The sequence below is a fragment of the Hetaerina americana genome, unplaced genomic scaffold (genome assembly GCF_022747635.1).
Source record: "Hetaerina americana unplaced genomic scaffold, ioHetAmer1.1.p SCAF_28, whole genome shotgun sequence".
NCBI lineage: Eukaryota > Metazoa > Arthropoda > Insecta > Odonata > Calopterygidae > Hetaerina > Hetaerina americana.
Window position 1 is genome coordinate 306,594 of NW_027286852.1, and position 24,120 is coordinate 330,713.

At 41.9% G+C, this 24,120-nt stretch overlaps 1 protein-coding gene across 1 annotated transcript in view; it reads right to left on the bottom strand.

Annotated features, from left to right (window-relative positions):
- Positions 1-287: 287 nt before the first annotated feature.
- Positions 288-24,120, bottom strand: part of LOC139689867 (uncharacterized) — a 35,887-nt gene continuing 12,054 nt past the window's right edge. The window contains exons 2-6 of the mRNA XM_071586970.1: positions 19,185-19,324; positions 17,537-17,660; positions 13,069-13,276; positions 6,600-6,678; positions 288-414 (exon numbers count right to left, since the gene is read on the bottom strand). Of these exons, the coding sequence (XP_071443071.1) occupies positions 409-414; positions 6,600-6,678; positions 13,069-13,276; positions 17,537-17,660; positions 19,185-19,286 (519 nt within the window). The 5' untranslated portion in view covers positions 19,287-19,324 and the 3' untranslated portion in view covers positions 288-408. The remainder of the gene's footprint in view (positions 415-6,599; positions 6,679-13,068; positions 13,277-17,536; positions 17,661-19,184; positions 19,325-24,120) is intronic.

Genomic DNA, 24,120 nt, shown 5'->3' on the forward strand with positions numbered 1-24,120 from the left:
AGAATTCAACCATCCTTGATCATCCTCCTTATTCGCCAGATCTCGCCCCCGGCCACTTTTTCCTATTCCCAAATGAAAAAATGTGATGAGGGGACATCACTGGGAAGATGTGGACACAATAAAGCAAGAAACGGTGACAAAACTAAGAAGGCCAACTGCTGAGGACTTCCAAGGGTGCTTTACATTACAAGTGGTCTTGCACAGCTTTTTAAGGTTCATGTAATAACTGTAATGAATTATAGCTTAATATTCTTTTTATTTTAATAACTATTTCTCAAAAAATACAGTTCATATGTAGTACCACAGAAATTATTTAGATTTTAGTATTTAGAAACTCATTTAAATAATTACATTTCAAAGAGATGCCATGCTGAAGAGGCTGTTGATTATCATTTAGAGTGCAAGAAATCATACCTGGAAATATAAGAAAATTTTCAATTAGTAGTTGGAAATATTCATTCCTACCCATTATTATTGATTGACTTTTAAACATTAACTTGACTGAAGGTTAGGTGCAATTAATATTCGATCAAACTAGAATCATTTTAGTGGTAGTAGTTATTAGAGTAGTAGTAGGGGAAACCCAGCATTGATATTAGCCAACTCTTTCGTGAAAGACACCAAGGGGTCACACAGTGTAACGTCCCATCTGACGGATGGCATATTCAGACAGTGCTATCCAAAAGCACCTCCAAGTAGGGATCTGGATTCCACTGAAAAAGATATGCCATCTCCAGGATTCGAACCTGGGTCCAATGGATGGGGAGACCATCAATTAGCCATCATACCATCTCAATCCCCCAGAATCATCTTGTGGAGGTATTATGCTCAAATATTTTTTCATCATTTTATTATAAAAAATTGAAATATGACAATATTGGACAATATGACATACAAATGGTTCGTTGAGGGTGAAAATATAATTTTAAGAGCTAATTAATGAATGGAATCTGCAAAAAGCATGACAAACATACCCTCTGAAGATGAATGAAAGAAAAGATCTGAGGACAATGATCGAGTCTGTTTTTGAAACATCAGCAGCAATGGAGGCACTAACTCGGTGGAAGACCCGAGAGGATTTCACTCATGACGTCATGGTTTGCCTCCTCTCCATCTTAGAAGAAAGCATTTTAAACTAATATTTTAATGCAAGTGAAACTACTATATTAAATGTTCAACTTCATTGACGCTAATATTCTTTCAAGTTCCAAATATACCATCACGATGTAATCATGTATTTTCAATCCCTCTCCTGGGTGATAAGTTTTCCTTTCCTCATATTATGCCTGTGATAAGTTAAACTAATGTACCCATATTTCAAGCTATGATGCATAATAACACATAATATGATCTTGATTCATTTAATTCATCTTTGGGATCTTTTTAGTTTTAGGAATCTTTTTGCAGCTTGGTAACCTCTCTGTTACATAGAATGCTCTGTGTTGACAGAATATTTTGAAATATAAAGTTTGCTATCTATCCAGTATTATTTTCATTTTAACTAAATATATGTTGTACATTTTCCATTGGCTTTTTGTTATTCATTCAAAGTTCTGTTCAGACATGTGCAGCATTTTTTTGACAAGGGCCTCACTTAGTCCACTGATAAATTTATGATTATTATTAATGCCTAATTCAAGTTTGATTTCAAACAAAATTAGTCATGTGTGTATCATGCAGTTAGGAAGGTGGCTGTGTGGAGGAGGGACAACAGCGTTAAAGTATAACAGGGAGAGTTGATGGGGGTGGGGGATATTTGAGTTTCCAGCCAGTTGGGTTGAGAGTGAAGCTTTCACAAACTAGAAAGAAAGTGATGTGGGAAGAACTGGAGAGAGAAGTGAAAGTCAGCGGGGAATTCCTACAATCAGTTAGGTTTGCAGATGATCAAAGCTTATTTAGTCAGTCAGCCAAAGGGTTACAGGCATTCCTTAGTACATCTAAACATCAGCATGACAGGATGAGTGAGATAGGATTCTATATATGTGAAACAAACTTCATGATATTTTTGAGAAATGGGAATGCTAATCAACCTTAAATTAAGAGGGCAAAAACTAGAGTAGGTGGAACAGTCAACATATTTTGGAAGTGTTTGAAACCTATATGTTGAAAGTAATAGGCATATAATCAGAAGAATTGCATTCAGCAATGACAAGGAGGGACTTGATGGCAAGAACATTGAATAAGGCTCAGTAAAACTTTGATATGGGTTTTGATTCTGTACAGGTTGGAAGCATGGTTATTTTAGTAAGATGTATTTGAGGCTTTTGAGGTGTGGGTCTAAAGGAGGATGGAAAAGGCAAATGGATGGAAAGAAAAGCAAATGAAGAGTACTAGGCATGGTGGTGGAGGAGTAGGATTACTGAAATAATTCAAATGGAGGATATTGGAAAGGCGGCACAAAGTATTTTACTAATTTATAGAATGTTGAGGGCTAAAGATGGTGGGAGAATGATAGGTGAGAGGGGGAGGAAAAGGGTGGCGATGTTCAATAATTTGTGTGTTGGTACCATTTCAATTTACCAGCCCTTGGGGCTGGCCATTTTTTATGCCTCTGCATGAAAGGTTTAAGCCCTCACAAAAATACACACTATTCCTGAACTACTGGATATTTTTAATGAAATTTCAAAAGCGTAGAGATCATATACCAGAGAAATCAACAAGAGTGTGGTATTTTTCTAAACTTGTCTCTCTATGGAGTGGAACACAAAAAAAAATCCACAAATAAAAAGGGTTTTACTTCTCCTTTTCCTTGCTGCACACATTCTCCAAGGGCTCTGAGGAATTATCTTACTTCCAGCACCATTTTCTCTAATTATCCTTTTTCATGTCCATTGAAAGTCTCCCCAGTAGTCCATCTTAGGTGCACGCCTTGTACAAAAAATATGAATGTTTTTCTCTTGAGAATTTGAGATGGACTCTTCTGTATCTCTGTGACTCACCCAGTGTCTTGCAACTTCATGAAAGATATTTTTATGCACAATTTGTTTTCCATTAAGCTCCAAATGCACCCTGAAAGTATTTAATAGGGCACTATTCCACAAATACAGCACACTGTCTTCTTTGACCACTTTGCAGTCTTTCTCATCACTGCTCAATGTGTGCTTCTGTTAGAGGGTCTAGTGTCCAGTAATCACTTATTCTGTCTTTATGCAGCTGCCCCATTAGGATAACCAATCTTAAAATTTTTTTCATTTCTCCAATGGTCATATCGTGCCTCTTCAATCTTTTAGTAGATTCTCCGTATTTATAAGCATTTTGCTCATAGTAACAATTTGATTCCTCCGCCATCATTGAAAAGTGGTTATCCCCAATTAATGATCTAACTACATCACTCATATTTTTTGGATCATGTGGAGTTATTTCTACACTTTTTGTGCCAGCAAATATTTCTAAAGCAGGCATAACGTTGTTGTCCGACCAAAATAAAACACCGCCAATTATCGCATTTGTCAAATCATTACTGTCATCAACTTCAGAATCACTGAAATACTGTAAAGTTAGAACATGAACAGTGTTCTTAGAAATTATTACATTTTCATCACTGTCACTTGGAATTTTGTCATCATTTTCATCAGAATTTCCATCATTTCTTTCATGACCTGGGAAATCAGAAAATAATTGGCAAAAATTTGTTTAAAATAACATTTTTGCACGTTCTGCTTCTGTTCTCTACAGCCATGCTTGCATTGAGGGTAACATTAAATGTTGCAGGTTAAAAAATGTATCACAACTCTCAAAAAAAGCGTTAACTTTCACGTAAACAAAGTAAAACGCTTCTAGACTGATACAGATCATAGAAATAGCTCTTAATCGTTCAAAATTAATCCATGGGGGGGTGAAAACCCCAATACTGCATGAACACGTATAAATGCATTAGCAGCCACTTAATACTAGTAACAAAAACATGAACTAATACGTGAGCGGATCACAATATGCTGACAGAATGAAGGGAGGAAGGAAGTATGTAGGATTAAAGATGAGTAGTGAGGGAGGTCAGATTGTATTTGTTTTGCAATCATAAGAAATATTGGAGTGTTTCCTTTAAAACATCAAAACCTACTTTTACATGTTAACTACCAAATAATAATCATAAATATAGTGTGGTCCTTCTCAACAGCATCATAAGGTGGTTTTACTGTACATGCTGGAGCCCAGTCAAATGACTCACTGGCCTTGCAAAGTAGTGGATTGCTTAAAAACATTGAGCCACTTCAAAAACGCAAAAATAATGTCAGGAAGAAATTCACCAAATTCCCAACTTGGCAGCTTCCCTATACGCCTATCACTAGATGAGGTTCACATCTCAAAATGAAATAACCAAAATGATGAACCCAGGCAAAAGGACGTGGCTCAAATAGAATAGTGGCCACTATTGTGAGTGAATGGTGGGAAAGTGAATAACACACAGTGATAGGAAACAGAAAATGTTTTCTCAAGTCAAGGTGCAATGGATTTCTGATGGGGCCCTCAGATTCAATTAGCATACATTACAAATGGCTAAAAAGCTCTCGTCTTGGTCTCAGGAGTGTGCTTAAATCTAAATCTTATCTATTTAGGCACTTTTTAAGTATTATTTTGCAAAAAGTATTTCTTATAATTAAATGGGTGAATTACTAGGGTATATTTGTATTAGTCATCAAGACATGAATCCCAATGATGGTAATGCTATATCAGATTACTCTAAAACGGCCTCCATTCTGAATGATTTCTACCTATCCCGTCAAAATCCCACAGTTTCAGTCAATGCAGCTAATTATTCTCAAATTCCTAACTCATGCAATTCATTATATATATTCCCATGTTCAGTCATGGAACTGACCAACATAATCAATAAATTCCCTAGCAAATTTAGTCCTGGATTAGATGACATCCCAGGGATAGTCATAAAAAGGTCATTTAATGCTATTAAGGATCAGCTGCTGTTCTTAATTAATGAATACCTAAAAACTGGAATTTTCCCAAGCCCTCTTAAATCAGCAAAAATCGTGCCAATATACAAAGGGAAAGGTTACAAAATGGCAATGAATTCTTATAGACCAATATCCGTGTTGAACCAGCTGGGGAAAATATTTGAAATAGTTTTTTATCAACGTCTTGTATCATATCTTGAGACATATAACCTATTATCCACATCTTAACATGGATTTAGAAAAACAAGGTTCACTACAACAGCCACATATCACATGGTGAATCAAATACTTTTAGGATTGGATAATAGAACTGAAACTTTAGGATTTTTTCTCGATTTCAGTAAAGCTTTTGACTTCGTCAATCATCAGTTACTTCTGTATAAACTGAAATGCTATGGTATAAGAGGCACACCCTACAAATGGATTGAATCTTATCTAAGTGAACGGCATTAGTATGCTCAGCTCTCAATAAATGGCTCCAAATTTGTTTCCCCTGGTAGAGAAGTAACACTGGGTGTTCCCCAGGGTTCTGTACTTGGTCCTATTTTATTTTTAATCTATATCAATGATCTCCCAGACAATCTTAAGTTCATTAAAGGGATAGACCCAATACTGTATGCTGATGATACAAATATCATTGTATCAGCCTCCTCAGTAGACAGTTAGAAAGAGCAGCCGAAGTAGCTCAGATTTTCAATGAATGATGTCTTCATAACTTCCTAAAACCTAATATAAATAAATCCAGCCTGATTAATTTTACTAATAAAAAGAAAGTTTCATCTGCAATCTCAGTACATGCAGAAGGTGTGAGCATTCCCCAAAATTCCAGTACCCAATTCCTGGGAGTAATCCTGCATAGAAACATGTCTTGGGAGGAACACATTTTCAAATTACGTAGAAAGTTAAGCTCCCTATTTTTCCTCATTGAAAATACTAGATATTCTGGAAATTTAGAGGTCCTTCTATCCATTTACTACAGTGAATTTTATTCTCAGGTTACCTCTTCTGGGGTTCCTCTCCCCATGTGGGCATAATCTTCAAAATCCAAAAGAGGATTATACGTATTATGAGCAATGCTCCTTGCGATGCACCATGTTAACCTCTCCTCAAAAGACTTGGTTTATTACCAGTACCTTGCATATATATATTTAATGTCATCTTACATGCAAAGGGTAATATTTCCCAGTACAAGTCCAACCACAATTACCATAGTCACTATACAAGAACCTGCAATGACCTGCACCAACCATTTGTCAGGACACACAGTACTGCCCATGGGCCCAAAGCAATGGGCTTGAGGTTATTCAATAAACTTCCCCATGAAATCAAATGTGAAACAAAAGTACCTGTTTTCAAGAAAAAGCTGTTCAACCTTTTAAAAAATAATATGTTCTATTCTGTAAATGAATACCTGGAATTGTCGCTATGCGTCAATTCTGGCTTAAACAATTAATATGTAATTATACTAGTGTATTGGTATGTATATATATATATATATATATATATATATATATATATATATATATATATATATATATATATATATATTGTATCTCTTCTAAAATTGTGAAATTTAAATTTGACGTGTCCTAGTATGTATGAATATGCAAGAAATCTCCGGACAAATAAATGTATTATAAATGATGTTTATCAAACTGCCAACATTTTTTCTCCACACACGTGACTCACCATGTAATTTTGGTAACCATCTGCAACCACCCCCTCCTCCCTCTCATTCACCAACAGCTCCCTGTTGCCATATTTCAGCCTATGAAGAGAACCATGGCAAAGTCGCATTAATGGAAAGTCTGATGTTGATATGGTAAAAAACTGGTGACCACATTAGGTATAAATAAATCATTAATGTGCAAAAATGACAAGTTAAATGCTTGCACACCCTGACAGGTCCATATCTAACTTACACAAAGCATTCCAAATCCTTGTTTTTATACTATTAAAGGATACTTCAGAGAAATTATGGCTCCCTTATCCCACGCCCCTTATTCACCTCACGTTGCTCTGTGCGATTTCTTCTTTATTCCGCAAATGAAGAGGGACAGGAAAGGACAATGTTTTGGTGATGTGAAAGCAGTAAAGAAAACACCATGGCAAGAGCTTGAGACATCAAACAGATGAGTCTAAAAAATGCTCCCAGGAATGGAATCGCAGATTGGATAAATGTATCAAGTGTAATGGAAGTTACTTCGAAGTTGATATGGTTGGTTTGTAAAAAAATATATATAGCTTTAAAAACACGATTCCAGTTATTATTGGGTACCCCTTTGTATCATTATCCTTTTTCAAATGATCTCTCTGGCATGGCAGTTGTCACTGGAAGTGTGACCAAAATCTGCAGAAGAGTACTTATGCTTGGACACATGTCTTTGTCACAAGTATCAAGTCCAATCATGATGCATGAGGGTCTTGGATTTTGTTTGCTGCACATCCTTCTCCATCACCATAGAACACAAAAGGAACTTCTTCAACAGCACCCCCTCTGTTGTAGTTCCTCACCTATTACCAAAAGTTAGGGAGGTCCCATTAGCACTCTCTTCAGCAAACTAAGATTTCAACTCTATTACCAATATTCCTAAAATGGAATATAGTAGACTGCCCCTCTGACACATGCACTCTCTTGAGTCATGGACTGCATTGTTTGGTTTATTCCTTTTGATTCACAACATTCATGGAACTAATATTGCAACATTCAGATTTTAGCAAGTATCCACTTCTCTTTCTAAGAAAATGTTGAAGGTTTCCATGGTGCCATATCATAGGATTTCCACTTCTGTTAAGTATCATTTGCTAACTCCGTAGCCTTTCTCAGACATAGAATGGGTTTTTCAAGGATTTTGCTTTATGCTCAGCCTACTCCTCACCTTAGCTGTCCCTTAGAAGGTTATGATAAATTCACATCATAGAATAGAACAATTTAATGGATCTGCCTCTTTGGATGTTTTTGATGAACCTTTTGGCCATCCTAATAGTTCTCAGAGTTTCTATCTATGGCTCAATAAGTACTAAGAGTGACTGCATCAAATCTCTCACCCTATCAAGTTGCACAAAGTCTTATCTAAGTTTCTGCCATAGGAGGTGATTCCCATCCATCGATTCAATCGAAAAGTCATTGTTTTCATTTCCAGGCACAGGAATATGTTGTGAGCAGTCCCTGTGATTCTTGAGCAGTTCCAACTGACATGTGCTTTGAAGCGTTTCACTGAATGGCTGAATTGAGAGAGCAAGTCGAAGGGAGAAGGTGTCACGATAGTGTAAGTGCATATGCCCCCCTGACCTCGGCTTGTGCGGTACCCTCTGAGTTTCCCTGACATTGTTGATTTCTGTTCTAAATTTAGTCAAACATTATAGCATGAAGGATGCCTCAAGTTAAATCACTAATGAGAATTTCCAGGAAGCTCTTTCTTAAGGAGCATCACATTGCAATGTCAATGCATCAAGCACAAAGGTAAGCCTGCTCTATCTAACTGGTGTCTACAGCACTGTCAAGAAACACAAAGAAAAACATTTTGCAACCACTGTATCCAGAAATATTATATGACTCGATTATTGCATTTTGTATGGTAGAACCTGTGCACTGATCCCTTTCTCCACAACCTTGTGAAGCTATTTTTGACTCAATTTTTACACTAACATGATGTCTCAGTAGATAATGCCAGTTTCTTTCATTCCAATTAGGCTGTTTTTCAATATCCATCTCACCATAATCTCTACTTCCTCCTAAAGCAAGTTCTTGTCTTTCACACAATATAATTATCTCAGTTTCAGGTAGGAATTTGTTTCTGTTCTGAACTGATTTTCTTAGTTTAACATTGTGTAACTGATTTAGAACATAATTTTTGAGGTTCTTTTTCACTGGTAATTCCAAATCTCTATCATTAACATTATTTTCTTGATACTCATGAGCAGAGTGTTTATCAAAACATTCCAATGCTTTCTTCTTGTTATCTGAATTTTTTTACCCAAGGAAATTTAGAGTTGATACCAACTCCTGACTTTGGAAAAGATACCCAGTATTTGAAGTATGTGCTATCTTCGACATCAAAATCAGTTAATCATGGCCATCTGAACAATGATTATGATAAAACCTCGGAGATTTTGCCCCCTCTCCTGACAGTACTTTGTTGTCACTCTGTGAATGAGCATAGGTTTCACCTGGCAGCCACAAATTAATTATTATGTTGCACCTATTGATACTGCTGATGCAACTATCACTTAAATAATGGCAAATAACAATAGCTTAAATATCACATAAATAATAGAAATCTGTTACTGGTGCAGATATATGTGAATAAATAATAGTTTAGTCACTATTTCCTTTTGAATTGGCTAAATTGGAATCACACAAAGAATGAAAGCAGCAACTGGCCAGGCATCTTAATGGCAATGGCAATCTTAATTTCTCTTTATTTTTTCAGTAAAATCTTCATCATATGATTTCAGTCTTGGTACATCAAATTCAAAAAATCACTTAACAGAAGCTAATTGTTCTGGCCTTTTGGATGCTGTGGGTCTCATTCCTGTTCCTAAAATAAAACAGCCAATATAAGAGTGACTTGGCATCATCATTTGTGACTTGAGGGAGTTCAATTATGAATTGAATTACGAAAATGGCACAACTCGCAGCCAATGGCAGGTCTCTACAACACAGTAGTTAACTTGTCTTCACAGAACTAAAAGAAATGTAAATGTCTTGAAAATAACAAGCATGGAATTGAAGGTTTACACAGCCGGAGGACTTTGCTTCGTGCTTTCTTTCCCCACCTTGGTTCCAGTGGAATCATCAGATTGGGAGGCAAAAGGAAGAAGCCTCGGAGAGAATGGCGACTATGATGGAATAAATGTTTTAGTAGGAAGGCCCAGACACATTTGTATTTTGTTGTCTAGCAGATGAGATGAATTTGCTATCAGCCTCCACCTAAACTTTGAGAAAGAAACTCATTACACAGGTTGCATGATTGCAGCCTGTTTCATGCTTGAAGAGATTAAATGTGTTTCAATAACGTCAGAGAAGACACACAAGTCTCCAAAGAAAGCTGAAAACCCCTTCAGTAGAATTACTATGATATGGCAGCAATCGGATGCAAAATACTGGTTAGAAATATTGGTTGGTTGGCCAACCCTCCCCTCTCCTCCCTCTCTCCTTTCCTGCCACAACTGCACCCTCCACCAAGGATATAAAAATGTATAATATTAGATGGCACTTGACTTCATTTAGTATGTGATGACGAGATTCATATATTTGACATTGTGTATTTAACCTCACCATTCATAATTTACATTGTTGCTCCTGGATTGATAGGCAATCTCTTTTTTTACAAAATATTGGATTCTTGGAAAGCATGCTTTTGCTTGGTCCTGAGGATGTGTGAGATTCGATCTTTGAAAATGCTAATGTGGATAAGTTGTGGAAACTGAGCATTGCTCTCATTCTCAGTAGAATTAGAATGACTTGCTTTAGCAATAAACTCCTGCAGTATGACTCAGGAACATTATTAAAATTTTTGGCAATTGCACCCTCTGTGCCATCAATAAGATCTTGCTGAGAAATCAAACCCTTGGAAAAATGACGGCAAATGCTGGACAATTAGGAGTATACACATTGCTTATTTACTTACATGCTTTCTCTCAATGTGCAGATATTTTTTTTGATGAGGAGATCCCTCGAGCCCCTTTCCCATATGCCTCTGCATCAAAAACATGGGATTTGCCATTTTTTTCACTCTATTCTTGCAGGTATATTCATGCAATTTGGGATAGAGATGCATATATATGCAAAGGAAAGATGCACTTCAGAAACAATCTCGATAAGGCAAGCCATATCAGTGACACTCTGGCTTTTCTCCATGAGTTCCTTAGGCCACTCTTCCCCATTCTCTAAAAACCCTATCTCTATCAATTGATGCCTACCTATCCCTCTAAACTATTCCTAGTGGTGTCTGACCTCAGCAGTCAGTTGACCATCTCCCCACCAATAACTAGTATATCTAAATATTTTGCAAAATTTTCATTTAATATTAAGACCTGCATTTACATTTATTTGAAAATCAGCAACCTTACTTGATTTCACCTTTAACACATATGTAATGATACACATAATGTTGATTACCTTTGTCGGAAAAACTGGCTAGCCTGCCTTGACAGCAAATCTAGGCAAAGCTTATTTCGGTACATCATTACTGAGTTCAATTTTGTGATTAAAAATATATGTGATATGAGATCATTGAAGCACTATTTTTGCAATTTGATGAGAGAATATATTTCAATATTTTCCATCATTGATATTTCACATAGAGCTGCAGGAAATTATGCGGCAATTACTTTATGGGAGTCATCCAGTAATGAGCATCGAAATTCAGAAATATCACAAATTGTGTGAATCACTCACCTTCACCAGGACTCGAACCTGGATCTCCCAATTCCTTACCTTGGGGCACTCTAATCAATTAAGCTACCAAAGAAAACATTCTCTCATGACACTTTCATTTAGTATTTAGGCTCGATTCCCGGTTGAGACAAAGGATTCTGACATGGTGAAATTATGAATGTTTTTGCTGAATTTCCAGTGACAGCTATATTTTTTCACTATTTGTCAGGGGAAAGCATGGTTGGGTAATAATTCGTATTTAACTCAGATTAAGATCTAAAATAGAGGAAGCTATTGTTTCCTTTAATGCACCATTGAAAGTTTTCCACAATTTGTATTTTTTGACCTACGAGGGCGGTTCAATAAGTACCCGTGTTTGACGACAAAGGGCGTTCCTGAGGGAAGTTTATATTATCATCGAGTGCTGCCATCTATCAAACAATGGTGAAACATATTTCAGACTGATTTAAAGATTAGTTTGGAATTGGTAGCCATTCGAGTAAGACGTGTTTCGTGATTTTCGCTAAGATGGGAAAAGAGCAGTATCGTTCGGTAATTCGCTTTTTGTTTTTGGATGGGAAGAAATGCGAGGAGATAAAAGCAAAGTTGGATGCTATTTATGGGGACACTTCGTCATCTATGACCACAGTTAGATATTGGTTCATCGGATTTAAACATAGGCGAACATCTGTTTTTGATGAGAAGCGACCAGGACGCCCGGCAGACGTGGTTACCGAGGTAATCATTGAAAAAGTCCACGCCATGATTCTCGCTGATCGACGAACGAAAGTGCACGAAGTAGCAGAGGCCGTGGGTGTGTCGACCGGAACAGCAATTAATATTTTACATGATAAGTTGGCGATGAAAAAATTGTCGGCCCGATGGGTGCCGCGATTGCTCACAGTGGACAACTAGCTGAACTGGCTGTCAACTTCGAAGCAGCGTTTGCAGCAATTTAAGCGAGATCCGAAGGTGTTTTTGCGTCGAGTTATCACTGTTGATGAAACCTGGATTCATCATTACACACCAGAAACTAAGCAACAATCAAAACAATGGATTTCTCCCGGTGAATCTGCTCCAAAGAAGGCGAAGATGGTCTGATCGGCCGGAAAGGTCATGGCGACGGTTTTTTGGGATGCAAATGGCGTCTTCTTCATGGATTTTTTTAGAAAAAGGAAGAAAGATCACTGGGAAATACTACAGTGAGTTATTGGACGGCTTTGACAAAAAATTGAAGGAGACACGGCCTCATTTGGCAAAGAAGAAGGTGTTGTTCACCACGATTACGCACCAGCACATTCATCCGGAGTTGTCGTCGCCAAACTGCATGAACTACGTTATGAATTGCTGCCGCACGCCCCGTATTCACCCGATCTGGCTCCCTGAGATTTTTTCTTATTCCCTAACATGAAGAAATGGCTCGCGGGAAAAAAATAGCTCATACGAGGAGGTTATCGCCGAGACAGGCGTATTTGGGAGAGTTCGACAAATCCTATTTTGGAGGGGTTAAAAAGTGGCCGGAACATTGGGAGAAGTGTATCTTTCTAAAATGGGACTATGTTGAAAAGTAAAAAAAATGTTTTCTTCATTTCTAACACGGGTACTTATTGAACCTCCCTCGTATTTGCTATTGTTAGGGCATCTACTTCGATGGCATTATACCTTGCAATATGTAACTTTTGCTCTCTGAAAATGATTGCAGTAGAACCCAGGAGTGCTTCAAGGCCCTTTATTAGGGCCATATGATTAACCCAAGCTATTTCAACATACACTCACTCGAGTGATCTCCTCCAGCAGATGAGTCCCAGGTAGCCAAAGAGGGCCATACCTACAAAGAGGGCCCCTGTCAGGGCCCCTGCCGCTAGGGTCTCGTGTGACTGAGGGGGCAGAGCTTTGCCCGAGTGATGGTTGTGGTACCAGTGGCGGCGGGCCGTGTCCGAGGGTTTCTTAGACCTTTCCATGGTGCTGCTCCTTGTGGTGTCCACTGGAGGGCCATAAAAAGAAAAGCCATTGCACTGCAATTTCACCGTCTAACCACTAATTGACGGGGGGCATGTGCAGGAATCCTGGTTTTACCAGGGTTTAGCATCACTGCATGATTACACAAAACTAATTGACAAAATCTAAATAGAAACCAACAACTTTAGATAATAAATTGAAGTTAGTGTTATTATTTTTTCATTTTGATGGAAAATAATATAATATTTTCAACATTATTTGGTGGTCATCTTTTGTCCCAAAAATCTTTTTAAAAAATAAAAAATATTTGTTAGGCTGACTCTGTATCCTTTATATTTTGCTTGTATTAATTTCAATAATCAGGGCCCCTCGCCTCCATCTCAACAACTCTTTTTATTAGATTAAAAGATGGCAACTCTACATAAACAATATTCATTTCTGGGAATTTCAACAGCGACATTGCAATACCTACCTGTATTTAATGGAATAGAGTATACATACATGGAATAGAATGCACACAATTTGAATTGTTTTACAAACATATATTGGAGCTAAAAATTAAGAGAAGCTTAATTTATGATGTTGTGCGCTTGGTGTGTAATCACCCCCCGCCACACACCCTAGCGGTGACTAACAGGGCGCCATGTACATAGATTGCTGATCCTGGCAACCATGTTGAGATACTCTTGATGAGATACAGGTGGCAAGTTGGTGGGGTGGGCAGCAGGGGCATTCCCTGCCAATGCGGTTGGCGCTTGAAATTCCCGCGCAGGTTCTTGACTACCCGAGTGCACTGAGACTCGCCGTCGGTGTCTCGTGTCCTCAACAAAGCCGCGCGCACAAACGTGAGAGCATCACTGTTATGCGTATCTGTTAGCGTCACATGCAGGGATGGGGAGCAGACTTTCTTGCACAATGACTGAGTGCGGGTTCAATGTGTTCCAGGTTACCTCGCAAGCTGCCGCAAACAGGTGTGGCACTCGGAAGGGGGCGACCGGACATTTGAATGCAACATCCGTTAAATACTTAACGAATGTTATACTTTTAGCAACTATTCCACTGACGATAAGATAATGAATAAGGAAACCCAGTAAAAAGACTCGGCTCACATGCACCGCAGTCAAAAACTTTCAGATATCATTCTATCCATGTAGTGTGGAAAATTCTGAGATGCATGAGATCTACAAATGTGTCTGCACGAAACCCCGACACCCGGGGCAAAGGCGCGTGGCAGGGGGCATTAGGGAACCTATAACCAAGTGAATTTCGGGGAATGTGGCTTTTATGTCCCGGACTATTATCGCCAGTGCCTACGCGTTCTTGCCTCGGTGTTTGCCCTTGAGCTGCTGTCGCGAGCAGCTCAAGGGCAAACACCTTATATATGTATTCTAATTCCAATAACACCTTATATATGCATTCTTTATTTCGTGACAATTGCCTGCTCTGACGATTTGATTAGGGGATGAATTATTTCTTCTTTGCCGAATGCAAAGCTACGCGATTGGTAATCTAGTGATAGGATTTAATTCAGCTCCACGTCTTCGCATACGTATTTGGATTCCCATTCCAGATCTTATTTGTAATCGTGCGGCGCTTTGTGTTCTTTCGTAAGAATTTTTGATGAATATGGTGGTCCCCTTTTCTTTGTCTTGTTCAATTATGTGATAACGACTTTAGATGGATGCCATTTGCCCTCCACATACACTGTGGGGCTTTATAGAAAGAAAAACAGCACTTCTCATTCACGATCTCATCGCTACGATTTCTAACTATATGTTCGAAGAATTATAGCTTATTTATGGCCCTTCTATAAAAAGTGCGTACATTTTCCCCCATGCAAGATCGGATGCGATGGTGGCACCTAAGCTTACAGGGTGCGTTCCAAACGTTATGCAAATGAATTTCCCGTACCGTTCCCAATGGTCGGAGTGGGATCGAACCACTTGGGAGTACAGGTGGGTGAAGGGGACGCTAGGTTTTGCCGTGAAACCGGTCTCAGTGCTCTCCATCGTAAACCTCTGCGCGCCGACAGTGTCACGAAAGACCAACCGAGCGGAAATTTCAAGTGAACTTTTGCAACGTATTGAAAATGAACCTGATTATTTGGAAAACGTCATCATTGGTGATGAAACCTGTGTTTTTTAATACGACCCAGAAACAAAATGCCAAAGCTCTGAGTGGCACACCGACCAGTCCTTCAAGCCCAAAAAAGGCAAGAAAGAGCAAATCATAAGCGGAAACAATGCCCATTGTCCTTTTCGACAGTACAGGAGTGGCCCATAAAGAGTTTATTTCTCAAAGACAGACAGTTAACACTGCCTACTACGCGAATGTGCTGGAAAAAGGGTAATCATGACGAGAAAAGACATCTCCGCTCCCTGGCATTTCCATCACGATAACGCGCCTTGCCACAGCGCGCTACGAGTCCGTGAGTTCCTGGCAAAACACCAGGTGTCAACGCTACCATACCCCGCTATAGTCCTGACGTCGCCCCAGCATATTTCTTTTTATTCCCTCAGATTAAGGCAGCCCTGAAAAGAAACCGTGGGGGGCGGGATGGTGCGGTTGCTATCATACTGGCTTCCCACCTAGAGGTCCACGGTTCGAATCCTGGGTGCAGTAGATAATATTCAGTGGTATCCCGATCCCTATGTGAGGTGCTTTGTGGAGAGCACTTTGAGTGAATACGACGTCCGTCGGATGGAATGGGTTAAAAAGCAGACACCTTGGCTCCTTTCGACAAGAGTGGGATAATCCCGACGCGGGGTTTCTCTCCACCCTTCCTCTCTCATTCATCCTAATGCTAATAGCGCAAAGGACCTTAGCTGTCGGTTGCCTCCGATAAAAGCTACCAACTACGAACCCGTTTCTGGTCGGTAGAAGAGATCCAATCAACCGTGGCGAAGACCTTGCGAGAGGTCCCCGACGACGCTCCCCAGGGCTCGTACCGGTCACGGCAAAGTCGCTGGAAAAAATGTGTAGAGGCCCAAGGAGAGCACTTTGAAGAATTTAAAGTGTTTGTGCAAATCCGTTGAATCATTACTTAAAAAAAAAAAGAATTGCATTACTTTCGGAACGCACCCTTTACGTCGGTCGTTCGGTAATTCTTCATCAAATACAATATAAGATACTCGTAGTATAGGGAAATGTTAGCTTTGAGGAAGCCTCATCTCTCACTAGATCGCTGTTAAAGTCTTAGCTCTATTCACCGTGTGGTTTGATTTTCACTGTTGATTAAATCGACAAGCTGGTATATTTAGAAAAATGAAAAAAATGAGTTTCATGCTGGGGTTAAACATTTCTATTTAAAAGGCTTAAACCTAAAGAGAAGAAAGCAGAGTTGGATGAAATTAGCATGAAGTTCATGCCACATCTGCTCCAGTGTTTGCAACTATTTACAATTGAGTTTAAACGTGGTCGCACATCAACATTGTCCGGATACTTCATACAGTTTTTCGTGATCGATGAAACAAAGTTTGCGAAATAGTTGAGGTCACAGGAATATCACAGGGTGGTGCAGTTTTTCAGTGTTGCACAAACATTTGAGATGAAAAAAATCTCGGCAAGACGGGTGCCGCGTTTGCTCTCAGTGGAGAATAAACGCAATCGCGGGGTTGTCGATTCGGAGGCAGGTTTTGGAGCTTTTCCGTCGCAATGCTGACGTGTTTCTTCATCCATAAGTAACTTTGGACGAAACATGGATGCACTTCTACACTCCAGAGACAAGGAGCATTGGTTTTTTCTTAGCGATCCGTCATATTCGCAGTTTCCGGAGACCCGTTTCTCAAACGTAGGAGTTAGTTTTAAAGTCCTTGATTTTTTGCATGCACACAGAGTCTGCCGATGGTAATATTTTGCCCAGCATCTTACACTTGCCAAAACTGAATTTTACTGAGTATATTGCATTGGAGACGGTATTCAGAGGACGTGTAAATTAACTCAGAGGAACATGACATTAATCACGGGCTGGGCGTCAGTTACTTTGCGCACACAGCGTAGCCGTAGCAAAATACGACTGGGCACCATGGACGAGAAGATTTGTCCCCGGCACCTTTGAACCCTTCGGGACGCGTGCGATTGGCTGTTCAGCGCGGAGAGTCAACCGGAGAAGGCACACTCGTATTCAGTCACCATGCCTGCTTCAGGTGAGATCCCCACCCCGCATATACCTGCCTTGCCTCATCTGGAGATTGAAACGATCCCAAAAGTGAAACACTTTGGTAGCTCAACGGGTGCCCACCCCCCCTCCCCGACCGCAGAGAATGGAATGGATCCCTCCACCCACCTGGAGGCAAAGAGGAGGCGCCGTCACCGTCGGCGGTCTGCTGCACACTTCCTGGGGTTCCGACGGCGGCGTCCGACGTCTTGCTGCGGCTCACTGGCAGTTGGGACCCCAGCTTGAACCTCACCTGGATGGGAAAAGAAGACGGAGGACGCTCTATGACTACTGAGTGACGAAGGGCCGTGGCGAAAAGAGGAGGCCCCGGGAAGGGCGAGGCCCACCGAGCGAGTTCTTTGATAATTGGAAACTGCATGTCACTCGTACTCCAACCCTCTCCCGAATATACCTTCTTTTGGGCTAATGAGGTCCGAAAACTAGCGAAGAAGTGTGTAAATGACTGATGAATTGTAGCAGCAAGGGGAAGTGGTACCGTTCTCGAGTGAGGCTGTAGCAAGTTAAATACTGTTTGTGGTGTAATATCTTGTTCAGCATTGGTTGCAGTTTTCTCTCAACTATTTATCATCTTTCTAAATGTGAATTAGCGCTTCAAATCTTTATTTTTTGCATATTTGATAATATTTTCATAAATGATTCAATGAATATAAAATGTCATTTATTTGCAAGAAAACAAGAAATTAATTAAAACATTCCAACAAAAATGAAGTAAAACATGCCAATACCGACATTTTTTCCATGTTATTGTTAAAGTCAAATCATCAAAATTTATATAGTGCTAAAATCAATAGTAATAAAATATCGATCGAAATTATGAATAATTAATACATTAAAAAATCCACAAAAATAGTCATATATTGCGATTGAGCCAGCGAATTCAGGGCCAATGATAGCCACTATATCTGCTACATTGCGGCAGAGAAAAGACCCTTTTACATCCTTTATGTAAACTGAAGTATCTCGTCAACTGTTCCGCATCTATTCCCAAAAAGGGATATTTTTATATTCGGAGATTTGAGATGCAATCTCAACGCATGATTTTAGCTGCTGTGTTAGGTGGACGGGGGAGAGGACTAACTAGGAGTGTCCTCCCCTCACCCCTTTCCCCCCCCCAAGCCACCCCCCCCATCCTCCACGCCCCCTCCCCCCTGCGGTGGGTTAGAGCGAGCAATGCGAGTGCTGCAAGCCCGCTGCTCTTCTTCCGCGCCGCATACTCAGAAGAGCGCCCGCACCCGGCACGCCCTCGGCTACTTGGCGGGACGGGCGCGTGATGCGGGGGCGGAGGGGGCATCCGACCCGTGGGGCGAGCCGTTGACGGGATTGTGACGAATGCGGCCAGACTCCGCATGATTGAATGCGCGCTTTGCACACATCAGTGCGTTCAGCAGTACAACTATGGTGTCTAGGATCTAGTGAATATTTAAACAGTGAAATAGAAGACTGTCTCGAGTCGTATCACACATTTGTCTGATAGTTAGCTTTCAAGCCTCCTCCATGTCGATAGTGGCGGATGCGATGAGCCGTGGCCTTCCCCAAATCCACCTTGCTTCCATTCATTCGAGCTCCCAGTCCCACATCATAGGCAGTAGTCATCAATCGATCTGAGTGGAAGGAGGGCGTTTAGACTGCGGTCGTCTACGTTCAAATCATATTTGAGAAAACGCCGAAGTTATGATAATTATTGGGACAGTCTAATTTAATATAGTTTCGCGAGGAGAAGTGTAACGCGGCCAATAGTGTTGGATCGGATCCTGACCTCGTCTCCTCGGGCTGCTTCTCGCACGGTTGCTGCGTCAATGGTGGTCTGTAGCGGGCCGCCATCAATCGTGGTCAGCGGGGCCGCCGAAATGGCCGCCATTGCCGGTAGCTGTTGCCTTCTCGCGGATCCGTCACACACTGCGGGCAGAAGTTGAACAACGACAATTACACACAACTTCCGGGAGTGAAGTTAAATAAATGAGTCATGCCGTACGAGCGACTTCGTCTTAGGCATTGGGACTGAGCACAACATTATGCACTTACATATTACTTTAATCATTAAACAAACAAAATGTGCTGTTCAAGAGGTGTCATCACCATGTTGCCGATAGTAATTAGGGTCTTCGTACGATGCAACAAACGTACAAAGCATGTACCTAAAGTAGTAGCACTGAGTTGATTTAAACAAAATTATTGCTAGAATTGATGCATTCACTCAAAATCGTCAATGTGACGGCGTCCACACACCGCTGCCAGTGGGTTTTCTATGCCCTCTGGTAGGCGGCGCCCGGACTGCTGCTAAGCTCCCTCGTCACGGCCTTAACACTTCCAACGAACCTTGATGACGTCCTTTCAGCATCTATTTGAGGTGGGGAAGGGAAGAAGTCTGGTTGGCCGTTGTCTAAAAAATTCGGATCCCCATTCAGATGGTCGAGAAACTCTTGGGAGATCCGTGGGCGAGTTTCCGAGTGTAACCAGGTCACGTTATAGTGGTTTCGCGAACGAACTATCCGTACACCGCAAAGGCTTGGAGCCAACTGCCACTGGACTTCAGCCTTTCCCGAGACTCCCCTCCCTCCAACCCATCCAGAGAAACCGTCGCTCGTCGGTCCGTCTATCCGGTAAAAAATAAGTCATACCACCTTTGGGAGAGCCCTTGTCTAGGGGTGTTGTGCACCACCAAACGAAGGAGGGAACCGGCGCCACACCCCTTAAAATCCGCATCAACAACCAGAAAACCTCATGCTAACCTCCTCCCGCATTAGCCTCTCTACCAGGGCTTTAGTCGTTACTATTCATCCCGAACTAAAGGCACATAACAAGCTCTCGCCCGGAAATCCCCGCCTCCGAAGCATTCGATTGACAATACATAGTTCCGGGAGTCGCCATGCCATACTTCGTCCTTCGAGAGAGGTCGAGGAGAGTCGTTAGCCGCGGCCCTTCCTCAAGGGCTCAGCAGGGCCGGGCTCCCGAAGGAGAGGCCTCCGGGGCATTCCGCGGAATGCCCCGGAGGCGCCCTTCTTCCGGCCACGCGATCAGTCGCCTACCGTCGCCACTCGACGTACCGAGGAGCAGCAGACCGAGGAAGGCGGCGGCTTGGCTCCGGAGCGGCATCTGCCACGCTGCTCCCTGCGTCTGCTCCCTGCGGAAGAGGGAACTCAACGTCATGAGGGCCGACGAGACTCGGCCAACCCCAGTGTCGTTCGGCTGGACATCCGGCAGCGTCACAGAGGCGATCCCCTCCGGCGGGGGACGGTGGCTCCCTCGGCAGGAGAACTACGAGCCAGAGGCCGATAGCATTCGAGATGCAAGAGAGAGAGGGAAGTGGAGAAAGTGATACATTCCCTCCCCTTCTTTTCTGTTCCATCCTCTTGAATCTGTCGCTGCACTTCATTAGCACCAATTCATGATCTGAATCCCCTCCGGGACAACTGTGCAATTTAATTACGCCCAATTAGCTTCGCCGACCCTGGTTGCGGTCGTCCCATCCTCCGGAAAGGGATGGACCAGCCCAACCGATCCCAAGTTCAAATCCCGCATTGCTGGGGTTTCCCTCTTCAAAGGTTTGGGTGTTTAGATTTACCTTTGATATTTTCGCGTCAAAATAAAACCGATGTTAAGACCAAAAAGGCAGTTTCCGAATAAAAGCTAAATAAAAAAATATTGTCTTGTAAATATAAATAAAATCTTGAATTATTCATAATATAGACAAAAATAAATCTCTCTGATTCAGCAGACATTTTAGTACGCATATGCTTGTCTTTTTCCATGTTTAAAACAAATGTTCATCATGATTAAATACTGCCTCCTTCAGAATTACATTACTTTTTCCCCGCAGTCATTACATGCTCCTGAACCGTAGGAAGGGCCTATAACTCACTACCTTCTCTTTTCCGCCTACCATCGTGTTTCAAACCCCCAAACTATCATATGTTTCCCTCTAAGAACACCCGCGATTATGCCCTCTAGCTGATTGTATGCCCTTTCTACTTCTTCCTTCTAACGATTGGCTGGTGGTATGTAGACCTGAGCATTGACCAAGTTAATTGCTTCCACTTTTGCTTCTACTAATAATATTCCCTCTGTCGCTTTCTCAATGTTCACTACGTATTGTTCAATATTATTGCCAACCTTTGCTGGCTCTATTCACCTCCGCTGTGTATTAATGTTTATCACTCCATTAATTCGCGCTATCTTTCCTTCTCACCTCGCACAGTCCTAAAATATCTATATACTATTCCACTCTCCATCTCTCGCTACACGTGTATACACGCATATTCTTGTTTCCCTGTCCTGAACATCACCATGAAGTGCCTTTTCTCACTAGTCCAATCTGCTGTTGTGTCTCCTGCCCTACTACCAGCGCTTTTACTTTGAAAGGATTTCACGAGATGACAACCGCGGACGTCTGGCTTCTCCCGGGCCGAGTCCCGTGGTTGCCAGGATTAATTTCCTCCTTTGCGCCCATTTTTATTTATCTAACGACTTTGTTTGGGCGATATTGGGACTCAATTGTCTCTTCTACTACTAACCCTACACATTACATGTAAAGCAATTACAAACTTCCATGCCCTAGGCGGGAATCGTACTCGCTACCTCTGAGTTGGCCGGCAAGGCCGTTACTCCGCCGCTATCGTTACCGCAATCCTTCAATTCTTGGGGTAAGTAATTGAGGTGAATTGCAATTGCCTTCCTCAAAAGTAGTTTGTGACACCATCACCAATTGGCCACCCCACTGGCATCATATGCCTTTGCAGCCGCCTCACTGAGGAACAGACGCTGCGTGGACTAACTTTTGTCTGGCTGCTAGCATTCGACCTAACTGACATGGGTAATCCTACCAGGAGCAATTATTATTACTCCCGCCAGCACAGCTCTGGGGGTCACCAGAACGCAAAATCCCTTCCACCACGCCAAGCTTGAAGTTTATGGGGAAGGTCCATTTCTGAAGGTACAGAATTATTCCTAAATAAATGAAAATTCTGAACCCTAAGGCATTTTGAAATCAGCTATTTGAACTATAGACAGTTATGTTCTACAATCGGTAATTGTGTCTCAACCGCACTTTGACCCCTAGCTACGGCGCGTTGAACAGCTAATAGAATTGCACTGTTTCCCACCAAATCGATCAGTTTTTAATGCCATGTCTCTCATGTCATGTTATGCCTCTCAAATTTTCAAAAAAAGGGGCCGCCTCACATTCGCAGAATGACGGAGGCACCCAACACATAAATGCTTATTTGTTTTTCTGAATACATCAGTGGCACAACCACCATTTTTAAACGGAAGGCTGATACACTGAGAGCACTAGTGATCGGTAGGGCATGTAAGGGGGGTTTTGGGGAGGGGGCGAGTGGTAGGAGTGGCGATAAACGGGAAGTGGGAGGGTGCACCCGCTAATGGGCATAGTCCAGGCCGGGGTCCGGGCATGCCCCTAGGAGCCAAATGCATGCTGCCTCGAGGGTTTGGTTTTGAGTTGACAACGGTGTGTCTAAAGGGGAAGTGGGTAAATAATATAAACATATCCCTTGGGCACTGGTAGAGAGGCTAAGGCGGAAGAAAAACAGTATGAGGCGCGATGATGCGACTGCTGAGGACGCGGTTCACTGCCCGAGGTGGAAGGAACGGGGTTTGCAGTTAATTTGGTAAACAGAGATGAGTGTCACTTAGCCCGTCTAAAAAACCAGAGATGTTGGGAAATAAAATAGCACAAGATGAAAGACGCAAAACAGGGTCGCACCCAAAAGTAGTAGGACTGATTTTCTCTGGCGCGAACGGAGCGGTGGAGGGGGGTCTGCCTGGCAGGGTAAGGTGGAGGGGGCTCTTAGCAACAGACCGACATCAACCTTAGTCGCCCGCGGGCTGTCGTTGAGTGAGGACACCGTTTTTAGTGAAGCAAGTTTTTTGTCCGCGTCGAAAAACAAAATGAATCTGAATTTAGAGCAACGTTATTCCGTGAAGTTTTGTGCGAAACTCGGGAAGACGTACACTGAGACCCTCGATATGATCAAGCAGGCTTATGGGGACACTGCCTTAAGCCGTTCCACAGTATTTGAGAGGCACAAGTTGTTTAAAGAGGGTAGGGAGCTCGTTGAAGACGACCATCGCTCCGGACGGCCGTCGACGGCAAGAACCGACACGGATGTGGACAGAGTGAGGACACTGCTGAACACAGACCGGCGCTTAACCAGTGAAGAAATTGCAGACCAGTTGGGTCTGTCTGCATCCAACGTCCAACGCATTATTTCGCAGGATTTGGCCTTGCGGAAGGTGTGCGCCAAGATGGTGCTGAAAATTCTGCCATGGCGCGCTGGTCGTCAGACAGCTCCTGGCCAAATACGGCGTTGCCACGTTGCCGCACCCGCCCTATTCTCCCGAATTGGCACCACCGGACTTCTTTTTCTTCCCCCTGATGAAAAGACAGCTCAAGGGACGACGTTTTGACTCGATAAAGGCCGTTCAAGAGGCTTCGACGAGGGTCATCAACGGCATCCCCAAAGAAAATTTCCAGCGGGCGTACGGGGAATGGGAGCAACGTTATACTAAGTGTGTAGCAGCTCAAGGAGCATACTTTGAAGATTATTAAGTCGATGTAAGTATATCGTCAATAAAATTCTTGTAAAATAAAATCAGTCCTACCACTTTTGGGTGCGATCCTGTAGTCTCAGAGAGCAAGTCATAGAGAGATGGAAATACTAGACTGAAGAAATTAA